At 38.1% G+C, this 27335-nt stretch overlaps 1 protein-coding gene across 2 annotated transcripts in view; it reads left to right on the top strand.

Moving 5' to 3' along the window:
- Positions 1 to 27335, top strand: part of LOC131360937 (inactive N-acetylated-alpha-linked acidic dipeptidase-like protein 2) — a 266958-nt gene that overhangs the window by 134223 nt on the left and 105400 nt on the right. For both annotated transcript variants that reach the window (XM_058401795.1, XM_058401796.1), the window contains one exon: positions 7758 to 7908. In XM_058401795.1, the coding sequence (XP_058257778.1) occupies positions 7758 to 7908 (151 nt within the window). The remainder of the gene's footprint in view (positions 1 to 7757; positions 7909 to 27335) is intronic.

Genomic DNA, 27335 nt, shown 5'->3' with positions numbered 1-27335 from the left:
ACACATAGTTATAATTATTTATAAACAAACATCAATTCTATTTATATTATGATTTGCTAATTAACTATTACTTCATTCAAAATCTTCATCTATTTTATTTAATAAATGATACCAAAGAACTCATATTACTCATTTATTTAGTATTGGAGATAATATCTTATAAATGTTGCATAGAATGCTTTCATAAATGCCATGCAAACATTTTCTGTACACTGTAACACAGTCTTATAAATAATATAGCACATGTATTATACATACATTCATTGTAACATGCATTATGGATGTATTAAAACAGGCTGTGAATATATTCATAGACCATTATACATGTGACCTTCATAGAAAATGTTACCAAATATTCTATATATTTCTTTCTAAAGTAATGTATTATTGTGTATTCAGGCAAAATAAGCATTAGCTCATGCATCATACACAAGTATAATTTATTAATTTAGCATATTGTATCAAGCATTATGTAGAATCTTATTGAATTGTTTTATAAGTATATACTAGTGATATAATGTCATTTTAATATTTAAAAATATATTTAGATTATTTACGGTGGTTACTGTATGAAATAATATCCAACAGCACAGCCATTAAATAGGGAGAGAATAAAGTAAGAAAATTATTTTTTTTCTATATTAGCGTTTTAATTCGTTTTAATATGTTACACAGTCTGCCTTGTAACAATTCATTATGAAGGTAAATGATTCTAATAGTGTTTATAATGCCTTATGAAAGCTTTATAACCTTGAAATGTGTTTAGAATTCATTATAGATATCTTCTTGTCATTAGCATATCTTTACAGATATTGTGACCAGAGATTTTTTTTTTCAATAGCGTGTACATTAATACACAACACACAACGTTTGACCATTATCAAGGTAAATCAGTATTTCTATGACTCTTATTTACATCTATTTACATTTATTAGACTGACCTTAGAGATTGATTATAAATGTATTTTGCTTTGTTAGCATAGTTCCAGCCCCTGCCTTAACATGTGAAGACAGATACCCTGGTTGAATGGCAGAGGAAATATTGACCTTCTGCTGTTTTTCGCTCCTGCTTTGAATTCTACCAGTGTCCCGGGCTCTCTCAGGCAGCATTTGTTTGGGAAGGTTTATTGATTTCCTTTAAAGTGAGTGCTTGGTCCTGTAGTCCATGAGGATCAGGCTTTTTAACTGCTCCTCCTTGAATGATCAGTCAGAAAATGATGATACTTATCAGCTCGTATAACCGAATCAACTGGTTACAGCAAAACAGAGCTGATCATATTTACACTCGAAAAAGAGAAAGAGGAAATAATGACATTATTGATCATGATGTGATACACTCTGAAAACACAATACCATCTGAGTAAATCCTGAAGAGTAAGTTTCTCTTGTTTAGCTTGTGATACTTATTTTTAATCAATGATGAAAATTCAGCAAAAATTCATTTTTCTGGATTCCCTTTGCGTGTTTAATATGAATGCGATAAACATTGCTTTCCTGTTTTTATTTTAAGTTCATGATGTGTGTTTTTTTATTTCATTTAGTGTTTTTTGTGGGCTCTGTCTTTGTTTCTGTCCCATCACTGCACTGCTCCAAACATTCAAGGTTTAATTCACATTACTGAATTAAGGAACATAATTATTTTTTGTACATCCAACATGATTTGAGGATGTATTCTCAAAGCACTGAATAAAAATCGCCTAATTGCCTTAATTAAATACTATAGTTAAAATTTCCATCAGTGCCAACATGATCCTGAGATTTTACATTCCATCTAACTGGTTTATGCGAATAGTGTGATCACAATCACTCGACATCATTCAATATACACCGATCAGGCATAACATTATGACCACCTACCTAATATTGTGTTGGTCCCCCTTTTGCTGCCAAAACAGCCCTGACCCGTCCTGCACTGTGTATTCTGACCCCTTTCTATCAGAACCAGCATTAACTTCTTCAGCAGTTTGATCAACAGTAGCTCGTCTGTTGGATCGGATCACACAGACCAGCCTTCACTCCCCACGTGCATCAATGAGCCGCCCCATGACCCTGTCACCAGTTCACCACTGTTCCTTCCTTGGAGCACTTTTGATAGATACTGACCACTGCAGACCGGGAACACCCCACAAGAGCTGCAGTTTTGGAGATGCTCTGATCCAGTGGTCTAGCCATCACAATTTGGCCCTTTTGGTCAAACTCGCTCAAATCCTTACGCTTGTCCATTTTTCCTGCTTCTAACATCAACTTTGAGGACAAAATGTTGACTTGCTGCCTAATATATCCCACCCACTAACAGGTGCCATGATGAGGAGATACTCAGTCTTATTCACTTCACTTGAAAAACTTATTTAAATCTAGTTTAGTATAAACAGTGATGTCTCATTTTGTTGAGAAACAGAATATTTTTATGTAATATTTTTTTCTGAAATCTGACTCACTACACATTGCTTTTTTAAGTCTATTTATATTCTTTTCCTTTCCTTCTTGGCAAAGAATCATTCACCGATCATTTCTTCCCTTGCCCATATTCCTGTTTCTTTGTTTCTTGTTCTTTAACCCATTTGTTTATGGATTATTCTGCTTAGTTGTGGTCTCTCTGTGATCTGACCCCTGCTACAGTCTTAACAATAATCAGCTAATAAAACAGTACATGGAATATTTATAGATACTACTGTATATTACAAGCATCGATATGTTTTTCTGTTTATTTAAGCAGTACACCAAAAAATAAGTGTAGTGGTTTGGGAAAACCTGTCAGATGTCACTGTGGTTGAATTCTGAGAGCTAAAAATGCCAAAACATCTGTGATTTTCTGGCAGAACCTATTCTGACACATCTACTTTAAGAAACTGTAATTATTTCACCAGAACAATCTGGAAATGTTATTTATTTTCTGTCTTACCCTTGACATTTTTCCTCTAAAGATCATGTTGTGTAAGAAGGCAATTTAACAAACACTGCTTTGCACAGTTAAAAACAGGATGTCTGCAAAAAAAAAAAAAACTGTCTAGAAAACTTGGTAGATTTCATCAGATGGATAATTATATATAGTGGCACTGTATTGCCAAAACTTTTGGGACACCCCTTCAAATCATTGAATTAGAGTGGAGACTGTGAGCCAGACCTTCTCGTCCAACATCAGTGCCTGACCTCACAAATGTGCTTCTAGAGGAATGGTCAAAAATTCCCATAAACACACTCCTAAACCTTGTGGAAAGCCTTCCCAGAAGAGTTGAAGCTGTTATAGCTGCAAAGGGCGGGACAACTCCATATTACATTCATGTGCAGATAAATGCAGACGTCCCAGTTTTGGCCTGGCTCACAGTCTCCAGTCTAATTCATCCCAAAGGTGTTCTGTGGGGTTGAGGTCAGGACTCATCAGTCAAGTTCCTCCACACCAAACTCACCCATCCATGTCTTTATGGACCTTGCTTTGGTCACTGGTGTGCAGTCATGTTGGAACAGGAAGGGGTCATCCCCAAACTGTTCCCACAAAGAGCATGAAATTGTCCAAAATGTCTTGGTATGAAGCTGAAGCATTAAGAGTTCCTTTCACTGGAACTAAGGGACCGAGCCCAACCCCAGAAAAACAACACCTGAATTCAATGATTTAGATTTGGGGTGTCCCAAAACTTTTGGCAATATAGTGTATCGTAACAAAATGGACATAAGGCAAATCAATGAATTTTATTAGCAGACATCAGCTGTCAGATATGTCAGTGTGTTATCACATCATGATCAAAACACAGACATGCTTATAAACAGTACAGGAGGCATTAGAGAAAGTTTTAAAATGTTTAAATGAATGTTTAAATGTCGTCCAACTGGCTGAATTATTCAGCGATTATTTCTCCACTGATGATAAGGCTTGGTAAATGCCGTAACTTTTACCTCAGAGGATGCGACAGCATATCGATGATGCTGATGATCAACATGATAACTCATTTCCCGTTATAAACATACTGCAGATCTCTGTCCATTATCTGATAGGTAGATTAGGTTAAACATATAAAGATAGACAGATGTTTACTTGCTACTGGTGTCCATCTCATGATAATGCTGATGCTGGATATCTAGTAATGTTGTTTGAACATTTTATATAAAATTGTAGTATTATTAATCATTCAGGTATCATTCAGTCACTGCTGGACTTAAGAACCTGTCACTGTGAAAACCGTAAGTAAGGGTTGGTATGGGAAATGTCTACTTTTATACCAACCTTACTTACAGCTTTCAGTGACATGCTTTTAAATCCAGCCCCTTTCTGATCAAAATATTCAATTTTATAACTATTTTTTAAATGCTACTGTACGACTTACCTGCAGTTGAGATACATGCAAAGGAGAAATATATTTCATTTCAAAATAAGTTACAATTTTCAGAGATAAATATATAGTGAAAAATGTCAAAATTTGACCAAATAGTGGGTTTTTCTAAACCGTCACACATATGTGTATCAACATTTTCCTAACTTCTGTCAGCAGCTGAATGCTGCAGAGTTTAGGAGTAAATGTCAAGTTTTGTGCTTGGTTTTGAGCTTCAATTCACCATTAAAAAAACAAGGTGTTTACACTTTATGGCATTTAGCATGAATGCCCTGAAATGGTTGTGTCAGAAATACCCTTGATGTACTCCGTGTTGTCTGTGGATTTAAGATTTTAAGATTTTCAATGTCAGCTTTTGCTGTTGCACTTACAAATCCATTTTATCTACTTGCTTGGGAGAAAGGTCATTTATTCAGACTTCATTCAAACCACCTACTCCACATGTATTTCCAAATAATAATGGCACCACTTGTGTTTCAAGATTATTTACTTCCATAGTACTATACTAGAGCTCCATTTAGTATGCTTTTATCATCTACTTCACAAAAATAAAGACGGGTTATGAGAAGAAAAAGCTTCATTGTGCAAATCAGTGGATATGACTGGTTCCTTTTAACAAGAGTTTAAACACAAACACACACATATATATATATACACTATATTGCCAAAAGTATTCGCTCACTCATCCAAATAATCAGAATCAGGTGTTCCAATCACTTCCATGGCCACAGGTGTATAAAATCAAGCACCTAGGCATGCAGACTGTTTTTACAAACATTTGTGAAAGAATGGGTCGCTCTCAGGAGCTCAGTGAATTCCAGCGTGGAACTGTGATAGGATGCCACCTGTGCAACAAATCCAGTCGTGAAATTTCCTCGCTCCTAAATATTCCACAGTCAACTGTCAGCTGTATTATAAGAACGTGGAAGTGTTTGGGAACGACAGCAACTCAGCCACGAAGTGGTAGGCCACGTAAACTGACGGAGCGGGGTCAGCGGATGCTGAGGCGCATAGTGCGAAGAGGTCGCCAACTTTCTGCAGAGTCAATCGCTACAGACCTCCAAACTTCATGTGGCCTTCAGATTAGATCAAGAACAGTGCGCAGAGAGCTTCATGGAATGGGTTTCCATGGCCGAGCAGCTGCATCCAAGCCATACATCACCAAGTGCAATGCAAAGCGTCGGATGCAGTGGTGTAAAGCACGCCGCCACTGGACTCTAGAGCAGTGGAGACGCGTTCTCTGGAGTGACGAATCGCGCTTCTCCATCTGGCAATCTGATGGACGAGTCTGGGTTTGGCGGTTGCCAGGAGAACGGTACTTGTCTGACTGCATTGTGCCAAGTGTAAAGTTTGGTGGAGGGGGGATTATGGTGTGGGGTTGTTTTTCAGGAGCTGGGCTTGGCCCCTTAGTTCCAGTGAAAGGAACTCTGAATGCTTCAGCATACCAAGACATTTTGGACAATTCCATGCTCCCAACTTTGTGGGAACAGTTTGGAGCTGGCCCCTTCCTCTTCCAACATGACTGTGCACCAGTGCACAAAGCAAGGTCCATAAAGACATGGATGACAGAGTCTGGTGTGGATGAACTTGACTGGCCTGCACAGAGTCCTGACCTCAACCCGATAGAACACCTTTGGGATGAATTAGAGCGGAGACTGAGAGCCAGGCCTTCTCGTCCAACATCAGTGTGTGACCTCACAAATGCGCTTCTGGAAGAATGGTCAAAAATTCCCATAAACACACTCCTAAACCTTGTGGACAGCCTTCCCAGAAGAGTTGAAGCTGTTATAGCTGCAAAGGGTGGACCGACGTCATATTGAACCCTATGGATTAGGAATGGGATTTCACTTAAGTTCATATGCAAGTCAAGGCAGGTGAGCGAATACTTTTGGCAATATAGTGTATATATATCTGTTTTCTATGTATTTTGAAGATCCAGTTTGTGTTCTAAATAAAATAGACTGGAACAGTTTGGGATGTGATGATGCATCCAAGATGGTGCTGATATATACACCTTAAAACTTCCACAGTGCTTTAGTTGCCTAGTACATTTGGCTCGCACCCCCAGCATTAGGCGTTTGATTATTTCCTCCTCTCTGTGAGTTCTTCCTGTGCTTCAGAGGTTTCCTCTGGTTTCCTTGTCCAGTCCAAAGGCATGTTGTAGGCTGATTGGTGTCTCTTTGTACAAAGTGTGTAAGTATGTGTGTGATTTTGCCTTTTGATGACTTGTTATCCTGTCCAGGGTGTCCCTGCCATGTGCCCTGACTCCCCTGGGATAAACACCAGCTTCCCTGCAACCCTGTGTAGGATACATGGATGGTTGATTGAATGGATGGATGGATGGATGGATGGATGGATGGATGGATGGATGAATGAATGGATGGATGGGTGGATGGATGGATGGGTGGATGGATGGATGGGTGAGTGGGTGTCAGGATGGATGGGTGGGTGCGTGGGTGGCAGGATGGATGTATTGTTGGATGGGTGGGTGGATGGATGGATGGGTGGATGGATGGGTAGATGGGTGGATGGATGGGTGGATGGGTGGGGTTGGATGGATGGGTGAGTGGGTGTCAGGATGGATGGGTGGGTGGGTGGGTGTCAGGATGGATGGATTGTTGGATGGGTGGGTGGATGGATGGATGGGTGGATGGATGGGTGGGGTTGGATGGATGGGTGAATGGGTGTCAGGATGGGTAGGTGGGTGGGTGGGTGGGTGGGTGTCAGGATGGATGGATGGTTGGATGGGAGAGTGGGTGGGTGTATGGACAGATGGACAGGTGGATGAATTGGTTGATGGGTGGATGGTTGGATGGATGGATGGGTGAGATAGATTTGTCTATGCCAGGTTGATTCCCAGCCCATTGCAGTGTTGTGGAGAGTCATTCTGAAATTTCTTGAGCTAATATATATATATAGAAGCCAAAGCTTATATATTAACCATTCAAAGAAAATTCAGATACGTTGAGACTTACTCCCATTTATTGATGTAGCAATCCAGGGCTGTGTGTGTGTGTGTGTGTGTGTGTGTGTGTGGGTTTGTCTTGCACACATAAATGGTACAGCCTTAAGTTGCTAAGGCTATTACCATTCTCAGGTGGCCCACTTTGCAGTAATAAACTGTTCAACTGTTCTAATGCGTGCACACACACACACACATACACACACACACAAACACACAAACAGTTCATCCTAGAAAAATTTTACTCTTGATTTTTACTTCATTTCCTTCCGTTTATCTTATAAAACACATCAACTAACATTTATCTTAAATCCCACATTAGTCAGCCACATTTACCCTTTCTGAGAGTAAGTTTTTCACTTGTTTTGTAAAATGCCACCAACTGCAACATTAAATGTGCTTTAGCTCCCCCTTCAGGTGAGATGTTTTATAGTTTCTACCTACTGAAACTTTTGACTTTTTCTCAACAGCTTTCTCTCCTGGCTGATATGGGCTTCGGTGCTTGTCTCATTTATGTGGATCCCTGTGATGTCCCTGAGGATCAGCCATTACTGCAGAAGGCATTCGGGGTGACATTAAACCCAGGAGGAGACCCATCAACCCCAGACTACCCCAGCATAGGCGAGTACACAACCCATCAAATATGCGCTGGTCCCACAAACCTTATTCTTAAAACAACCTCTATTATTAAGTCAACTAGGCAGGCTAAGCTCTGAAATTCTAATGGAGGCGCAGTCCTCTGGGATATCCAAGTGCCTGATTAGACATGCATAAGGAAGAAGTAAGAGAGAGAGAGAGAGAGAGAGAGAGAGAGTGACTCAGTAAAAAAAACTGAGATACAGAGTAAAGAAAAGAGAAAACACCAAAGGTATAGTTGAGCTTTGTTAGTTTTGAATTCTTTGCCTTGATGTCTGAAGACTGAAATTCTGGCATAAAATATGATTTTATTTTTCGCCCAGAAAAGTCACATGGCTCTAATTTCCATATTTTTGTTTACAAGTTTTGACATTCAACACATCCCTGGAGTAGGGCTGTTCTTTGAAACACAAGCCAACAATAAAGCCAGAGAAAGAAGTAAGTTGAGCTTATGAATTGCTCTAAATGAGTACTTAGGCTGCTCCTGAAATCCCGCTACACCGCTAACACACCTCATGAAGGGCTTGTTAATTAGCCGATAAGTTGAGTCAGGTGTGTTAGAGTAGGGGAAATGCTAAAATGTTTTCCCCCAAGGCCACTAGATGACTTGGCATGATAAACAACACCCTGTGTAAGTATCTTCACCTCGTGTTCGCTGAAGCTTATACTTATTTAGATTTTAAATATTTGGAGTTTATTTTAGCTTAGAACTATATTCTAGAGGTGATAAACTGGTGGGTCTGGATGTGGACTAGTAAAATATTTCAGCAGACTGATCTAAGGACTTGAAATATACTACACCTGAGCTAATAAATGTAGGAAAAAATCTAGCTATAGTTGTATTTTTTGGCCCATTGATTTATAATTTTTATAAAGACATAATATAAAGACATAAGATATAAAGATCAGGCTTCCAAGTAATGTCCTTAAAACAACAATTTGATATTTGACAACACCAGTAGATAAATATAACATGATTTTGACTTTCATTTATATGTCAACATTCACTATTTTGCAATACTACCACCTAGCAAAGCAATCACCTAGCTAGGCTACTTAAAAATAAAAAATATATATATATATATTTGTTTACACACCAATTGTTGTCCAATTTAGATCAATAAGCTACCTCTCCCATATTACCCAACCAAATGAGCACTAGCATCTTTTCAAAGTGCTACGCACGCTACATTACAATGTAGCTGAACACACTACATTATTTGGCTTGCATGTGCTTACAGATACTTGGAGAGCACAATGAATTTTGGTCTTTTGGCATGGTCTGGGTTTGAATTTGTAATCTTGGGAACCAGGATCTAGTTTTCTATAAGAACATACAAAGTTAGAGCTTCTGTGGTAGCAGTTTTTGTCCAATCACAGAGATTTATACACCCCGTAAATTACTTGGCCGAGGGCAGCTCGAACCAGAGACTAGCTACAGGGCTAGAGACATTAGGTCAGAAAGTCAATGTAGTGTAAATAAATAATAATTCAAAATCCAAACAGGAAATAAGCAGAGGTTGGAAGATCAGCATACAACAAAACACAGAGAACCAGAACAAGATCAGAACCAGGATGCAGCAAAACGCAACAAAAGCACTCTGCAAAGTCAGACAGCGAAACACTGAACATGTGTAAGTGCTCAATGTGGCATGCAGGGGCTGATGGGTATTGTGTTCAAGCACCGATTTCAGCAGAACCATGACAATTTTTTAGACTTTTCCTTTTATTTACATTTCTGGTCTGATTAGTCAATCGATTTAAAGTCAATAAACAGAAACAGAATGGTGATCAAGATCAATGGATGAGGAAGATTATTCTCATTTCTTCTCAAATAGTTATGAATATCTGGTTAAGAACTGACATGAAGCACCAAAATATAACCAGTTCTAGCTTCATAACCATTAATGATTTAAAAATACTTTAAAAAGTAACTACTGCTGTTTGTTAGCTGACCTTGTAAGCAAGGAATTTTATGTAGCTGGACAAACAGTAGTTGAATAGCCCTGCTCTACAATGAAGTGCTCTAAAAGCAAAATGTATAAAGCAAAGCAAACCAGTACCTAACAAAAGGTCCTGGGAGTTTAGATGTTGGGTTTTAAAATATTCTCAGCATCAGTTATGCTGTACAGCTGCTTCAGCTTTTCTCATAAGTGTATGCTCACAAGTGTTGCTATTTGTTCCAGTGATCTGATCTCAGGTGGCTAATCAGCAGGTGGTCCATCATTATTTTCAAATAAGACGTTGTGGTGTTGCATTTAGCTGCAAACAGAAGGCGAGGATTTGTACTTCAACCCTGCTGAAATTACTAATCTCTACATGCCAAGTCATCAAGCAGGAACTAGATGAAATGGGTACTTTTCTAATAACTTAGAAAATTCCAGTTTTAAAAAGAGGAACGCGTCATTTTTCACAAGTAATGGTGCGTTCGCTTGCAGTCTGCCGTTATTGTTCCTGTTTGTAGTAGGCACATTATTCATCGGGACAAGCGACTGAAAGATTCAAGCTTTTGCACAGCTGATGTAGAAACACCATCCTACTGTGACGCATGTTTGTTATAAGATGTGTAATGATCAAATTAGGAAGCAATTAATATGTATAGCAATCATAAAACAACAAAATGTCATACATTTAGAACAAATGCATGGTGTATAGGATGGTAATAAAAAATGCAAGTGTATATATATATATATATATACTTTTGTCTATGATTCTGAGTCTCAGTTTTGTGCCAATAATGCCTGTTTTTCTTTCTTTATTAAAGTCCCATGAAAAATTGGTGAATTCAGACAATGGTGTTTCTGCGATAGCCCCATGAAGGATTAAATAAATCTGTGATTGGGTTTCATTTGATATTATCCAAATGTAGGAACTATACAACCTCATCACTAAGCCTTTCACTAAATCTAAAGATGAATATTCTGCAATAACAGCACGTCTCAAAACATCGACTTATCAGACGTTTTCAATCATTATAAATAAATGAATTATTTCATCCAATATAAAATTGGTCAGGACGCTCCTCTCAGTGGAATGTTTTCAGTGTGAAACGTTCTTAAAGTCGGTTCGGATAACCTTACAGGGGATTTTTAGTGGATGAAAATTATACCTTCATATTCTGGGATATTATCTCAGAGCAGAAAATGGTTTGATTTGATGATATAAACATTTGTGTGAAAGAAAACATTTAAACAAAAAAAAAAGTTTGTTGGAACATTTCTATGATTTTTTTTCTTTAATAGGCTAGGTTAATAAAAAATTGATTTGATTAATTGATATTTATTTAAAAAAATACATTAATTAATTACAAGTACTTAAAGGGCTGATTGTCTACTATCATATCTTACATCCCTCATTATCTCTTTGTTTCTGTAAAAGACTTTCCCATATTTATTTCCATAAAAAATATTATACAATTCCTTACACAAAACTTTAGTTTATCAGTGGTTATCAATATCTTGTGTTTAAAATTAATCCTGGAATTTTGCAAAGCATCAGCCACAGACGCCTCTGTGAATACGATAAAATATCAGAAACCTGTGATTTGAATAGCAGCTATTGTCCAAGGCTAGTTCTATTTCACTAGTTTAAAACTGCTGCTGCGTAATGATGTTATAAAGGTTATTGTTTTAGTACAATGCAAATGTGTGTGTGTGCGAGCATTGTAGTGATAAATTCTGCTATGTGTATGCATTTAGTCCATAGAGTGATCTATTACACCAAGATATAATTAGAAGCATGTAATAATTCTTCCCTGTTGCCTCACATTATCTAAACGAACAGGTTTAAAAGTCATTCCAGTTTGTGTGTATTGCTTCTACACAGTTCTGAAGGTCAGTCTACTGTATTTAACACACTTTACCCATGGCAGTAGACCTCACCAGTGCCCTGGCTGTCCCTGGCATTCCGCATGTCTGCCATCGCTGGGACGTGTCATTACTAGAATGATGGCGTGGGCCTGCTGAGTGCGGGCACGGTGGAGGTTGCAAACAGATGTCTTAGCAGATGTTTCATGCCTACTCCCTCTCTAGTAAAATCTCTGTGTCAGGTATTCAGAGCGAAAGAGAACCTAGTGCACCCGTGGAAAGCCGAACGGCCGTCCGGGGGAGCATGAATTATTCAACCCGCTTGAATATTGTCTTCATGTTTGTTTTGCATGACAATGAGAGCGAGTTTGAGCAATCCGGATTTCAGCAGCACAGGTCAAAGTGGTGTCATTTGATTATACTTCACAAACCTTAGTGTGGATTAGATTGCATAATACTGTATAAATAAGTTAAAATATGACACTCGAGATGAGAGATAGATATATAGCATTTTTCTTTCACATTGATTTTTTTGCTCCATGACTTCCACTGGGACATACAGTAACAACAGAAAGAAACTGTGAGTATTAAAGAAAATATAAATGAAGTAAAGGCCAGATTTATGAGCATAAACATAAGAGAACAAAAAGAAAGTGTTTTAAAGCCCACAGCAGGTTCGTCTGAGAGAAATTAGTATGTGTGGTGTATCCTGGGGACCAGGTGTTAATTTAACATTCATGATTTTACCATGACGATGATGTGACCTTTCGACTTCATGTAATGATTTTAAAGTATTTGCTTTAGACCCACTACCACATACCAGCTCCCCAACCGTTTTTAGACTGACAGCATGATTAGTCGGTCATTATTATTAGCATTATTAAAGTTATTAGTGAACCAGTATCAGGATTTATTTTTGGATGGAAACTTTTGGATAATGACGTCTGCCAAGTGGCATAAATATAAAAACATTCAGACATTCAGAATTTCAAACACTAGTTGAGATTTATTTATGTATTTAGTTAGTTAGTTAGTTAGTTAATTAGTTAGTTGGGACAAAATAACAAAATATTTTAAACACATTAGTGATTAGATTTCACCTGTTAAAGAAAATCCAGACACTTCTGCCCAACTGATAACTATCAAAAACTTTATACAGACTAACAATTAAAAAAATAAGTAAATAACTGCATACATATTTTCTTAAAGGACTGTATTATTGTGTAAATAACACCTACAGAAGTGCTTCATGACAGTTGGTCTTAAAGCTACAAAAACATTTACAAAAACACATTTTTGCAGCAGACAGCATCTCTTGGATCTCAAGTCAACATAAAACCTGAGTCAGATGATGTAGATTTTTGTCGACATGCAGTGATTTCTTTTTTAGGATATTTTCACTGCTGCATAATGAACAGTGAACAAATCACAGTGAATAAGGAAAGTGTTTCTGCTGACAAGATGTTACTGAGGAAGAGTTATGACACTGTAATGACAGTCTAACTGTGCATACTTTATCTGGCCAGACAGACATCAGGTTTAAAATCTTATCAAGTGAGTTTAATATCTATAAAATAACCTGTATTATATCTGATTCACATTAAAACTGAGCAAAGCAGGTATAAAGAACCATTTCTAAATGTTCCTAAACATTAACCTCGCTTTACCTTGCTTGTTCTCAGGTAATGAGAGCGGATACTGATGCAAGTGCAGTTTGTGGATGTTTAATGAGATCAGTGGAGACAAATCCAGAACGTGAGGCAGAATCAAAGTCAAACACAGGCGTGGGTCAGGCGTTCAACAAACACAGCACATTAGGCCAACGCAAACATGTGAATCAAGAGACAGGAATAGCAATCAGCTTGGTAAGATCAGATGCATGGGACAAACTGAGCCGTTACTTCACAAAGTCAGTGAATGAAAGTGTGTGTCCAGTCCAAGGAAATCTAGCCTCAGTTTACTTCACACATCGTGTAGATAGCGTGCATATTGTTTCATTTTAATTATTTTTATGAAGTTTCCGAGTAGAATTACATGAAAGTCATCATGGTATCATTCGTTTATTAAAGACAACAAGCTAGGTCTCATGATGCACTACTCAAAGTGTAACCTGGGTTCTCTATTTGTTATATAATGTTATAAACACTACACATCATATAATGCATTGTAGAAATAATACACATCAGAAATTGCTATACATTATCATGAATAATTTTAAGCCTTTAATGACTTTATGAATGCATTAAAGCATGATAGGAATGTGTTCATATTTCATTATAAATCTGATTTCTAGAAAGTCTTATCAGTGTGTATTATTATTATTATTATTATTATTATGTGTATGTAGGTGTCATGTAGCTATATGAATCCTGTGCACCAAATATTCTGAATAGATTAATTTATAACGAGTGCTATCTGAAAATTCCACAGCTTTTGTGTTCCCAGTGTTTTTTTTTCTGTCTGACACGAGCTGACATAGCTACAGAAATGATCCATAAAACACATCGGCGAGTTTTATTCTCCGTATCTGCTTTTCTGATACCAAAGCAACAGTAATCATGGAGAGTTATTTCAGACATTATCTTCTCACGAACTGGCGACCCGTGAGAGAAGCACAACAAATCAAAAGGTGGAAAGGGTACAGTATCTGCATCAATACTCAATATCCTCTTCTCTGGATCTTAAAGAGAATAGTCGTTTTCAATTATTATGGATAAATCTATCTTCCTTCTGGTTCGAGATTAGATTAGATACAACTTTATTGTCATTGTGCATGCATACGAAGGCAACGGAATTCAGTTAGCATCTAACCTGAAGTGCAAAGCAATAGTGAAATATAAACATATGTGCAGATAAACAGACAAGATAGATAAATATATATATAATCTATATATGAATGTACAGAGAATGTCTGTATTTTTATATATATATATATATATATATATATATATATATATATATATATATATATATATATATATATATATATATATATATATATATATATATATATATACATACATATACACGTATATTTACAGAATATACATAAATATTCACAGGTCAGCCATAACATTATGAGCAGTGACCGGTGGAGTGAATAAGACTGAGTATCTCCTCATCATGGCACCTGTTAGTGGGTGGGATATATTAGGCAGCAAGTCAACATTTTGTCCTCAAAGTTGATGTTAGAAACAGGAAAAATGGACAAGTGTAAGGATTTGAGCGAGTTTGAACTGTGAAGTCTAGACCACTGGATCAGAGCATCTCCAAAACTACAGCTCTTGTGGGGAGTTCCCGGTCTGCAGTGGTCAGTATCTATCAAAAGTGCTCCAAGGAAGGAACAGTGGTGAACCGGAGACAGGGTCATGGGCGATCAAGGCTCATTGATACACGTGGGGAGAGAAGGCTGACCCGTGTGATCCGATCCAACAGACGAGCTACTGTTGATCAAACTGCTGAAGAAGTTAATGCTGGTTCTGATAGAAAGGGGTCAGAATACACAGTGCAGGACGGGTCAGGGCTGTTTTGGCAAAAAAAAAAAAAAGGGGGACCAACACAATATTAGGCAGGTGGTCATAATGTTATAATGTCAGTGTATGTGTGTGAATATACCAAAATATAAATATGAATATACAGAATGTGTGAAGATATATTATATATGTATATATGAAAGTACAAAAAATATATACAGTGATTATATTGCAGTTTTGAGGGGTTTATCAGTATGAAGGAGGGGATATTACCATCATTGGGAGGTTAAAGGGTTGAGTTCAGTAAGGGGACTGCTGTGGGGTAAAGTTTGCCTGTTAGTCTTGGACTGCAGGCCCCTGAACCTGAGGGTAGGAGGGTAAACAGTTTATGGGCTGGATGAGTGGTGTCCTTGAGGAGCTTTCCGTAAATACCACTTCCTTTGAACATCCTCAATGGCAGGAAGTGAGGTCCCAGTAATGCGCTGGGCAGTTTTCATCACTCTCTGTAGTGCTTTCTGTTCTATAATAGAGTAATTCCCATCCCAGACTGAGATGCAGCTGGTTAGGATGCTCTCAACTGCACAGCGGTAGAAGTTCTCTAAAAGATCTGAAGAAAGAAAGATGGTTATTCCTCAGTAATGAGTCTGTAACCAATATAAAATGTTTCCTGAGATCTTATTTTATTAGACTGTGCCATGCTTTATGTCTGGAGTCAAAATTTTAACTGCATATGATACACGTCAAATTTGCATGTGGTTTATAAAATGTTTTACATTTTATATTTTAACATGCAGTGGGCCTTTCACACTTTTTTTCACAAGATTTTATCACATCTCATTTTTCACCTATAATTTCTTTCCCACACAATTATTTTTTCACATGATATTTTTTTAATAATTCAATAATACTCCCCTGGTTTTGGATATGTTCCCTGTATTATCATATTATTATTATTATTATTATTGTTATTATTATTTTTTATTTTTTTTTATTTTTTTTTACAGGAGATTTTCTGATCATTTTTAACACCATATGAATTTTAAAAATTCAGGTATTTTTAGAATGCGTTTCTTTCCACACATGATTTATTTAGCTTCACACATGATGATTCAAATTTTTTTTTTTTTATACATGATTTTATATGGGCTTTTGCACATGGTCTCTTACACATGCCTCCATTTTCCCCCTCAACCACCCCTCACCCCGTCCTAATTCATTTATTCTCACATGCTAATTTTTCACATCTAGCGCATGTGATTTCATTTTCAGATCAGTCCCAAGATATCACGCGTTTACTTGAGTTCATATGTGCAATTTCACAGCACTGTTCAAATGCTTATTATCACATTAGAAATGTATGTGCTTTTTCCATTAAGATAACCTTTAAGGCATGTCTGCATATTGTTTCTTCTCCATCTTTATGTATCCGAGAGAGAGAGAGAGAGAGAGAGATGATGTGAAATACATGAGCTTTTTTTTTTTTAACATGTTAATTTCGAGTTGACAGGTGGGTCTATTCACTCGAAAAGAATTGTTTCCCCTGGGTTATTTGGCAACCTTGTTAAAGTCAAAAGGAGGCTTTGAATAGAAATTTAATCATTTGCATATTTATTTAAATAAACCGAAGTTATGGGACTTGTACTGAAGACTTTAATGAACAAATGGATGTCACTAGCGTCCGAGGACAGTTGTTTTCAATAGCAGCCTTCACAATATGTCTGATCTGTCCCCATCTGACTGACTTCTTTTGAGGTTCTCCTTCCTCATGAACTCACTCTGTCTTTCTATTTATTTCTCTCAAGAGCAGCCAGGAATGTTTTTTAAAAGGCTTGACACTGGTCAAACTCAGTACTTGTATGAAAATAATAAATACATCATGGCCAAACTTTTGGTGACTTATTTAGGGTCGTGCGTGAAGGTTATTTTTAACCGGAATTATGGTGGCCGAGAAGCACAGAACACTAACAAATCCAAAAACACAAGGAGAATTCAGACAAAGTGGAAAAGTTAGGTATAGCATGTGAATGGAATTCTTCCCTTCTGATTGGACATCGGTCACTCAGGATCTAAGTCCAGCAGTATCTGCAGCAGTAGAAAGTGGATTGGTGTGTGTATGAACACAGCTCTGCTCTTATAGCGCTCCTTACATCCTTTAATCTGGAATAGTTTGCTCTTCCAAACATTCCTGGTGTGTTTTTAGAGATCACAAACTAATCTTTACTCCATGATACACTATCAGTATATCCAACATCACACCATATGAACGTCCTTCCTCACAGTAGCGCTGATTGAACTCCATTTTCTTATCAATATAAATATATATGTTTGTTATTTTCTTTAAAAGATTTAAAGTTGTGCTATCGGAAATAAAATGGTTTAAAGTGAAGGAAGAACTCCACACATGTACAAGTAATACAGTTAGATACACAATTTCCTACTTCCTGTAGATGAGTGACAGATGTCTCATCCAATCAGAGAGAAGAATTTCATTCACATAAACTATACCTACCTTTTCCACTCTGTCTGAATTCTACTTGTGTTTTTGTGGGACTTGTTTTTTTGTATTGCACTTCTCAGCCACCGTACAGAATCAACACTGAACTGTAGCATGTCCATGTTGCATGTCATCAATTACACCTGTTCTTTATTACTCATAAAAAGCACCCCTATTTAAATTCTAGTTTTTGTGTTTTGTTCCTTTGTCAAGTTTTGTGTTTGTTGTGTGAGACACTGCCTTGCTCATAGTCACCATTTTCTATCTTGTTTCCATAGTTTGTAATTCTTGTTTCTCACATTTTTTGTTGGTTCTTTATTTTGTACCTTGTCACATAAATATCTGTGCTTGCGTCCACCTTGGCCTCCATTTCATGGTACTTTTTAAATGATCGGACATCATTAATAGCTTATCTAATTGATAACACATTCAGGAACCCTGTAAAGGCAACACCCACAGAACTTCCTTACACTGCTGGAGCTATTTGATTATATGGTGGTGATGATGATTCTCTAGCTGTAGTGTTTAACAGCCAGCCACTGAGCTTTGGAACCATCGTTCTGAACAATGCATGAAAATTGCCGTCATGTGATGTGACATTTCCACTCACAAACATGCAAAATAAACCTAAGGGCATATTATGGAGGTGAGACATGGTGTAAACAACATTATGGAAATGTTCCCGCTTTTCTCCAGCCCTGTGTTTGTGTTTCTTCATGCTGCTAGTGAAGTAGAAATGGTCTTCAAGGCGTTAAAATTACGCCGACTCTCATCATATTTGCATTGTAGTTTCCCCAGTAACATCGTCACTGTTTGTGCAGCATGACATTTACTGCTATGAATGATATAAATTTGTTCGAAATGGGTAAACACTGGAATAAGTGTATTATAAATTCTTTGTAGCAGTCTGCTTTGAGGCCCGCTTTGCCTGAACGGTTGATCCCGCTGAATAGGTACATATGCTGAAGCACTGTGTAAACAAAATACGCTTGTCTGGGTAATGTATGTTAGACATGAGGATACGAGGAACATCGTACTCCAAATCTATCGAAAAAAAATAGTGAATTCATAAAGTATTCACTTTATTTCCTCATTAGTCTGACAAATATTCCACAATGGGAAATTATAAACAGGTTGTCATAAAGTTATTCATTCCTTCATCTTCAGTGGTGATTTATCCTGGTCAGGGTCGTGGTGGATCAAAATGCTCTCCTGGGAACACTAGGCACAGAGCAAATGAATTCACACCGGATGGGACATCACTCTATGGAAGGACACCATATACACACACACACACACACTTAATCAAAACTATGGGCAATGTAGCACAGCCAATCTGCCTAACTGCATGTTTTAGAAAGTAACCCACATAAACACAAGGAGAACTCCATACAGGTCCAAGCTTATGATACAATGAGGGACACTAGATCTGTGAGGTGGCGATATTTTCAATCTGTCTTCTCTAAACTGATGCTCTGCAGTGAACTGATCACCCATACTGGGCATTCCTGATTCACACCCATTGTGATTATCCCAGGATTTGCTTTTGAGACCATGAACAGGATAAATTGATGGCTGAAGATGAATGAATGAATTAAAATTTCATTAAAATTTCATTTAAAATTTCAATTAAATATCACTATTACATACATTTTCAGGCATAAGTATGTGGTGCATACTTCGAAGTATGACCACAAGCTTACGTTTCCATTGGCTTGATGCTACAACAGCTTGTCAAACAGGATCTTTTCCACATTCAGAACATGTTCAAGCTCAACATCACTCTAACACTGTAGTCACGTCTTTCCTAAGTTCAAGTCAAGGGCATCTGCACACTTGCCCCAAAGCCACTGCTAATTTATCTTGCCTGTGTGTGTGTTAGGATTGGGAGTTCTACTGAACAGGATTTCTTCATGATATTGCTGCTCTCCATCCAGTCTAATGCTGAAAATCTCACAGCATGATGCTACCACCACCATGTTTCACCATAGAGAGTGTTTTGGGGTTTTTTGTCTGGTGGTCTAGGGACAATTATGACTTGTGGCTTGTCTTTTTGAAATTTCTATTTCCAATCAGTTTTCCAAATCATGTCTATATAAACTAAATTTACCACAGGTGAAATATAATCAAGCAGAAACTCTAGAATGTAGGGGCAATGAAGATGGATTCATTTATTAATATTTTTACGAATGTTTGTAAAAACCTGGATATGTTTTTTATTTATTTATTTATTTTTTATTTTCATGTAAAGCTTTTATAGATTTAATGTACATCTGTAACATCCACATGAACACGGATTTTTACAGCAGCTCTGGAATCTTAATCTGAATTTCATGTGGCCAATAGCAACACTCGCCCTATAAGGCCATGACTCATTACCCCGACTCTAAAAAGGTCACAACAATTCTCAGCTTGACATGGACCAATCTGTACCATGATGCCCGCTATATTTGCTATTATTTAGGAGCCCTTGCTGATCAGCACATTGGCTGTATTAGGCATCTTATTCCATTGTCCATAGGTTGACCGTCATGGCACAGAAAACCTCAGCAGATTAGAATGCACATGGTAATAGCACCAACTACCAATTCTGGTCCTAAAAATAAAGCACAATAGTTATTCGTCTGTGCTGGTATTTTGTATGTTTGACCTAGAAACATGGATATAATACACCTTAAATGATATAATTATAAGATGCATAATTAGTCTGTGATTACCTCTTAAAATAAGCTTAAAAGGCACACTAAATACACCTTTTTAGATACCCATGTACCTTTTGATGGTACCACGCCAGCATCACTTGACAGAGAAGGAGGACGGTTACTAGGCAACGACTTAACAGGAAACTCCTAGTACTCTAAGATTTTTCAGATTGCCAGCATGAGTGCTGCTAAATCAGTTGAAAGTCATTAGGTTAATATTAATACAATACGTTACATTTTAGCTGCATTTGTTAATTCACAAATATCCGGAAAGTCCTGCGTGGAAACTGTTTAGGTTCCAACACATTCTGCCTAAAATAATCTTAAAATCTGAGCAGCAGCATTGATTATCAAGCTACTACATAATATGGTGCTGTCAGCTCCCTAACGATTGCACTGCATTTAAATTCTGGTTACTTAATTAAAATAATTGATATTTAAATACAGTGCATCCAGACCACCTTATTCCATCCATCCATTCATTGTCTATACCCACTTTATTCCTAATTAGGGTCACAGGGATCTGCTCGAGCCTATCCCAGTGCACATTGGGCAAAAGGCAGGGGTCCTCAAAATTCTATAAACAATACCCATAATGACAACATGAAAGAAGTTTGTTTGAAATCTTTGCAAAATTATTCTAGAATATATGCAAAATTATATAAATCACATGCACATAGGTCTTCACAGCCTTTGCCATGACACTCAAACTTGAGCTCAGATGCATCCTGTTGATCCTTACTGATCATCCTTGAGATGTTTCTACAATTTGTTCGGAGTCCACCTGTGGTCAATTCAGTTTCACTTTCCAGATTCACTGTATGTTGAAATGTTTATCGTAGAGTGTTCCTTTTTCTCTGTTAGCATATGAGCGAATAGTCATATAGCATAAAATAAAGAAGGGAAAAGATGATTAGTCTATCCAGTCTAGTCTAAGTTCGTGTCAAGAATCTAAGTGTGACGTACGATTTTATATCCAATCCATGATCGATATTGACAGACGTGGTTTGACAGACTGGATGCATGAGGTTATGCCTCATGTGTGCAAAAATTCCATTGAAAAATGCACAAAAAAATGTGTTTTGTCCAAAATTTTGTTTTTCTGCCAACAGTATACATAGACATCTCAAATTAGGGAAAACATGAATATATTTCACCAAAATTATATGGAAATGTTTTTGGCTTTTCAAGCCTTGGCTTTCTGCCTGTAAAGCTTACACTGGTAAATGCAGTCATTCTGTCAAAGATGTCTAACCCCTGTTTACATGTCTCACAATGTGCTACAATTTCAGATAATTGCACGCTATAGAGAATCTAACCAGATACCGGCTGTCAAAATGTTAATGATACTCCTGCAATTTTACATAATCAGAAAAGATAAAAGTGCTTACATGTTCAGTACAGATGCAGAAATGTTTTAAATGTGTAAATAACCTACTGAAAATCTTTTAATGAAAAAAGATTTTGGCCAGAACCCAGAAGCATTATGGTGAACAGAGGTCAGTCGAGTGAAGAAATGGTGGTGAGGTTTGTGTTTACATGCTATAAAGTGATGACACTTTCGCTTTAGATAATAAGAGAGAACTGATGCTGACGATCAAAGAGACAACAAATTTCCTAAATGGGACTGGGTGAATATCCTCACATCAGGTCAGTGATACAGCTCGGGTTTAACGATTTTTGCTCCTGTTAAATAACAGAACCAGGTTTTTTTTCAGGTGTTTGGGTATTAACAATGCAGCTGACATCTAAATTACTTGTTTTACTGTTAAGCTTATCACTTTCCGGTGATTTAGCCGCACTCATTCTGCCAACCTGGATGATCTTAGTAAGAAGAATTTCCTGTTAAGATGTTGCCTAGTAACTGACTTCCTTCTCAAGTGATGCTGGGGTGGTGCCTTCGAAGGTACACACATTGTACCTCAAGTACGTTATCCTTTACCTAGAAAGGTGCATGTAGTGAGTAGCGTTAAAGCTTACTCTGATTTATGTATCTAATGCAATTATGTATATCTCTAACCATGTTATGTATACTATAACCATGAGTTTAGTATACTTTTCATAGAGTGTATAGGTTTATGCTAGGTGACCATAAGTGAATAATGCAACATCATACAGAGATTTTTTTTTACTATGGGTAAGGGTGCTTAAGGTTCAAGATTCAAGAGTTTATTGTCATATGTTCAGTAAACAGTGTGTTACAGGATACAGTGAAATTCTTACTCTGTGAATCCTCCAGCAGCCCAAGACACATAAAAGAACGAATAGAATATGCAAACATAATAAAAAATAAATATCTAAGTATTGCCTTTATAAAGTGTACAGTGTATGCAAATGAAAAGTCCTGTGGAGGTAGAAGAGTCCGTGTTGCTTATAACACAAGGCAGAAATAACAATTTTTCCACTATGCCATTAGTCTATAAACATAATGGATAAAGATAATGGTATTTTATGGAGAGAACAATATCTAAAGGTAAATCTTAAGGTTTTTGTGTTTTGTTTTAGTGGTTTGAATTTTATTGGTTTACCTAACACATTAATACAGAAATTGTTTATTGTTATGCAGTCAAAGGTGTGCACATTTCCGGCATTTTACTACAGAAACCAACATGACTTTACAGATTTTTGTGTCCAAACTATGCTTTTTCTTTCACAGTACTTGTATGAGGATGCATTTCAATTAAATAAATATACTGTAACAGCCCACGTATGAATATCCTGTGCTTTAATTCAGTGTCAAGATTCTGTAGGTGCTTCTCAAATTGCATACTTAATGTTCTATTCTATAGTCGTTCTGTAATATATAAATCGTTTGAGTAGTATGTTCAAAGAGAAAATGTAGTACACTTCAGGTACCAGGATGTTTTATTATTCAGCTAAAATAACCAGATGTGAAATGGACACTTCATGCAGTCAACACTCACAGTATCAGAAAAAGGGCGGGGCTACCGGAGGAAAAAATAAGAAAATGGTCGGCGACTCTTGACCGGACAATAGAGATTACAAACGTCTTTTCTGAATTAGCCCATGTAGTTAGCTAGTGGCATTGCCTTACATGCTTTTGATGTCATTTGTCACTGGCTGGGAAACGGCTTATACTACCTGTTAGTAAAAAACCCCAATATTGTTCCATTTGAGACAATTCTCTACACACACAGTAGATGTTAGAGTACATAGAGCCTAGTGTAAGTGTGGAATCGTCATTTGAGACCCAGCTTGTGTCTCCATTTTGTTCCTTTGGGCCTTTTTTGCCGTGGCAGATTTAGATGCTGAAGTGTAAGGTGGTTTGTACTTGGGCTGCATTTTATGTTCAGTGTTACATACCTGCTATATATCCAAGTGCTTTTCTCTCAAGCCATAGCCTGCTCACTTCTTTGGCACGACGCACTCACAGCCTCTGCCATATTTCCTGAAAGACATGGCAAAATGGGAATAATTCTTCCTGTAAAGAATTTACTGTTCTGCAAGCCATTTGCTACTGAATCCATTCATCTTTTAACATGGGTATGCAGTGTGGATTTACAAATGTCTCTGACAAGACAAGTTCTGATGAAGAAAGTGGTGTGTGTGTGTGTGGACTTGCCAGGTGTGTGTTTTTGCACAAGATCTATAAATACTAAGCAGGGCACTGCAGTTTAATGCAATCTTAAAGTTTAACCCACAGTGTGGGCGTGTTATAGCCCTGCACATCGATGCTATTTAAAGCCTCACGTTTCCTTTAGCTTTAGCACGTGATTGACGTTTGCAGAAATCCACACCAACTACTGCAATTGCTGTAGACTTCAAGGATGGCTGACCATGTTAGACTGTTCTGCAGCGCTTCTATGCCTCACTAATTAATCACCTTAATTGTGTGCATTTATCGATTTTTCACCTGAGTCAGCTTTTGTGTAGCACAATTATAACAAAAGGAGAAACCAGCGGTCAGCGTTCAAGAAGTGTTTAGATGAATTAAACCACAGAACTAGTGGGGTCTCAGGAGGAATAGCACACTTATTGCTTGTTTCTTTGTAATTTGCTTACACCATCTACTGCAGCGGAGCCTGAGCAGGGTGCAGATAATCTGGAGGAAAGATTATAATCCTGAACAAAATGACGTTGTGCTTGTTTTGGCTCCGACGGTTTGGCTTAATAAAAATAGAAAATGTGCTAAAAGGATTGCGTATTGAATCGTAAATAACTACTGAATATGTCCGAGTGTACTCGAATTATTGAAACTGGCAACGTTTCCTGCTCCTCTATTGCTCGGAACCTAATTTCCGCACTTGTTGGTTCATTTAAAGGAGACAGACACATGATTCCTGTGTTTTTTATATGCCTCTTTCCAGTGACTATATGGCGACAGAGAGTGCCATTAAGCCATCATTAAAATCCAATCATCATTAAATAAGCATTTGCTATTCCCCAGGTCTGTTGCAACTTCAACGCTCTAGCCTGAAAACACAATAAAGAGCAATTAAAAAACAATGGAATGTTAAAGATCCTTGATGCCTCAGCAAGTGTGCTGGACATGAGGGCTCATTTTATATCTTGTCCATCTGCAGATGATTAAAGTTTATAGTGTATGCCATTAATTTAGGGAAAAAAGTAGTACACTGGCTGAATTGGATACTGTAAAATGTTAGATTTTAGGAGAACATTTTACTTTATAACTAACATATATATGCAATTTATCAAGGAATATTTCTATTGTTCTAGATGAAATATGTACATTTTCATATAATTATAGTTAGGAGGACAATACAGTCACACACCGGTGAAGTGAATAACACTGATCATCTCATCAAGACTGAGGGGGTGGGTGGGATATTTTAGGCAACAAATGAACATTTTGTTCGCATGGAGCAATGGTAGAAGGTGGCCTGGTCTGATGAATCATGTTTTCTTTTACATCACGTGGATGGCCGGGTGCGTGTCGAGCTGGCGGAGGCAGTGCTGTGCTTCGGTCAGTGTTCTGCTGGGAAACCTTGGGTCCTGCCATCCATGTGGATGTTACTTTGACACGTACCACCTACCTAAGCGTTGTTGCCAATCATGTACACCTTTTCATGGAAATGGTATTCCCTGATGGCTGTGGCCTCTTTCAGCAGGATAATGCACCATGCTACAAAGCAGAAATGGTTCAAGAATGGTTTGATGACCACAACAACCAGTTTGAGGTGTTGACTTGGCCTCCAAATTCCCCAGATCTCAATCCAATCCACCATCTGTGGGATGTGCTGGACAAACAAGTCCGATCCATGGAGGCCCCACCTCACAACTTACAGGACTTACAAGGATCTGCTGCTAACATCTTGGTGCCAGATCCCACAGCACACCTTCAGGGATCTAGTGGAGTCCATCATGCCTCGATGGGTCAGGGCTGTTTTGGCAATGGGGACCACCACAACATATATATATATATATATATATATATACACTATATTGCCAAAAGTATTTGCTCACCTGCCTTGACTCGCATATGAACTTAAGTGACATCCCATTCCTAATCCATAGGGTTCAATATGACGTCGGTCCACCCTTTGCAGCTATAACAGCTTCAACTCTTCTGGGAAGGCTGTCCACAAGGTTTAGGAGTGTGTTTATGGGAATTTTTGACCATTCTTCCAGAAGCGCATTTGTGAGGTCACACACTGATGTTGGACGAGAAGGCCTGGCTCTCAGTCTCCGCTCTAATTCATCCCAAAGGTGTTCTATCGGGTTGAGGTCAGGACTCTGTGCAGGCCAGTCAAGTTCATCCACACCAGACTCTGTCATCCATGTCTTTATGGACCTTGCTTTGGTCACTGGTGCACAGTCATGTTGGAAGAGGAAGGGGCCAGCTCCAAACTGTTCCCACAAAGTTGGGAGCATGGAATTGTCCAAAATGTCTTGGTATGCTGAAGCATTCAGAGTTCCTTTCACTGGAACTAAGGGGCCAAGCCCAGCTCCTGAAAAACAACCCCACACCATAATCCCCCTCCACCAAACTTTACACTTGGCACAATGCAGTCAGACAAGTACCGTTCTCCTGGCAACCGCCAAACCCAGACTTGTCCATCAGATTGCCAGATGGAGAAGCGCGATTCGTCACTCCAGAGAACGCGTCTCCACTGCTCTAGAGTCCAGTGGCGGCGTGCTTTACACCACTGCATCCGACGCTTTGCATTGCACTTGGTGATGTATGGCTTGGATGCAGCTGCTCGGCCATGGAAACCCATTCCATGAGCTAATCTGAAGGCCACATGAAGTTTGGAGGTCTGTAGCGATTGTCTCTGCAGAAAGTTGGCGACCTCTTCGCACTATGCGCCTCAGCATCCGCTGACCCCGCTCCGTCAGTTTACGTGGCCTACCACTTCGTGGCTGAGTTGCTGTCGTTCCCAAACACTTCCACGTTCTTATAATACAGCTGACAGTTGACTGTGGAATATTTAGGAGCGAGGAAATTTCACGACTGGATTTGTTGCACAGGTGGCATCCTATCACAGTTCCACGCTGGAATTCACTGAGCTCCTGAGAGCGACCCATTCTTTCACAAATGTTTGTAAAAACAGTCTGCATGCCTAGGTGCTTGATTTTATACACCTGTGGCCATGGAAGTGATTGGAACACCTGATTCTGATTATTTGGATGGGTGAGGGAATACTTTTGGCAATATAGTGTATATATATACACTACTCGCTTAAGGATATTTGGCTTTTGGGTGAAATTTATGGAAAATGTAAAAAGTTCACACTACAGTGATATTATATCATGAAAGTAGGGCATTTAAGTAGAAGCTGCAATGGTGATTTCCTCATCTCAAACAATTTATTGAAACAAAAGCCAACAACAGTGGTGGGTATACCACAACAAAAGATGTCAGTGTCTCAATAATTTGTCATGTGCCCTTGACCATCAATTACAGCTTGACCACGACGTCTCATGCTGTTCACAAGTCGACTTATTGTCTGCTGAG

The sequence above is a fragment of the Hemibagrus wyckioides genome, linkage group LG10 (assembly GCF_019097595.1).
Source record: "Hemibagrus wyckioides isolate EC202008001 linkage group LG10, SWU_Hwy_1.0, whole genome shotgun sequence".
Taxonomy (NCBI): Eukaryota; Metazoa; Chordata; class Actinopteri; order Siluriformes; family Bagridae; genus Hemibagrus; species Hemibagrus wyckioides.
This window is presented reverse-complemented; position numbering and strand designations above follow the sequence as displayed.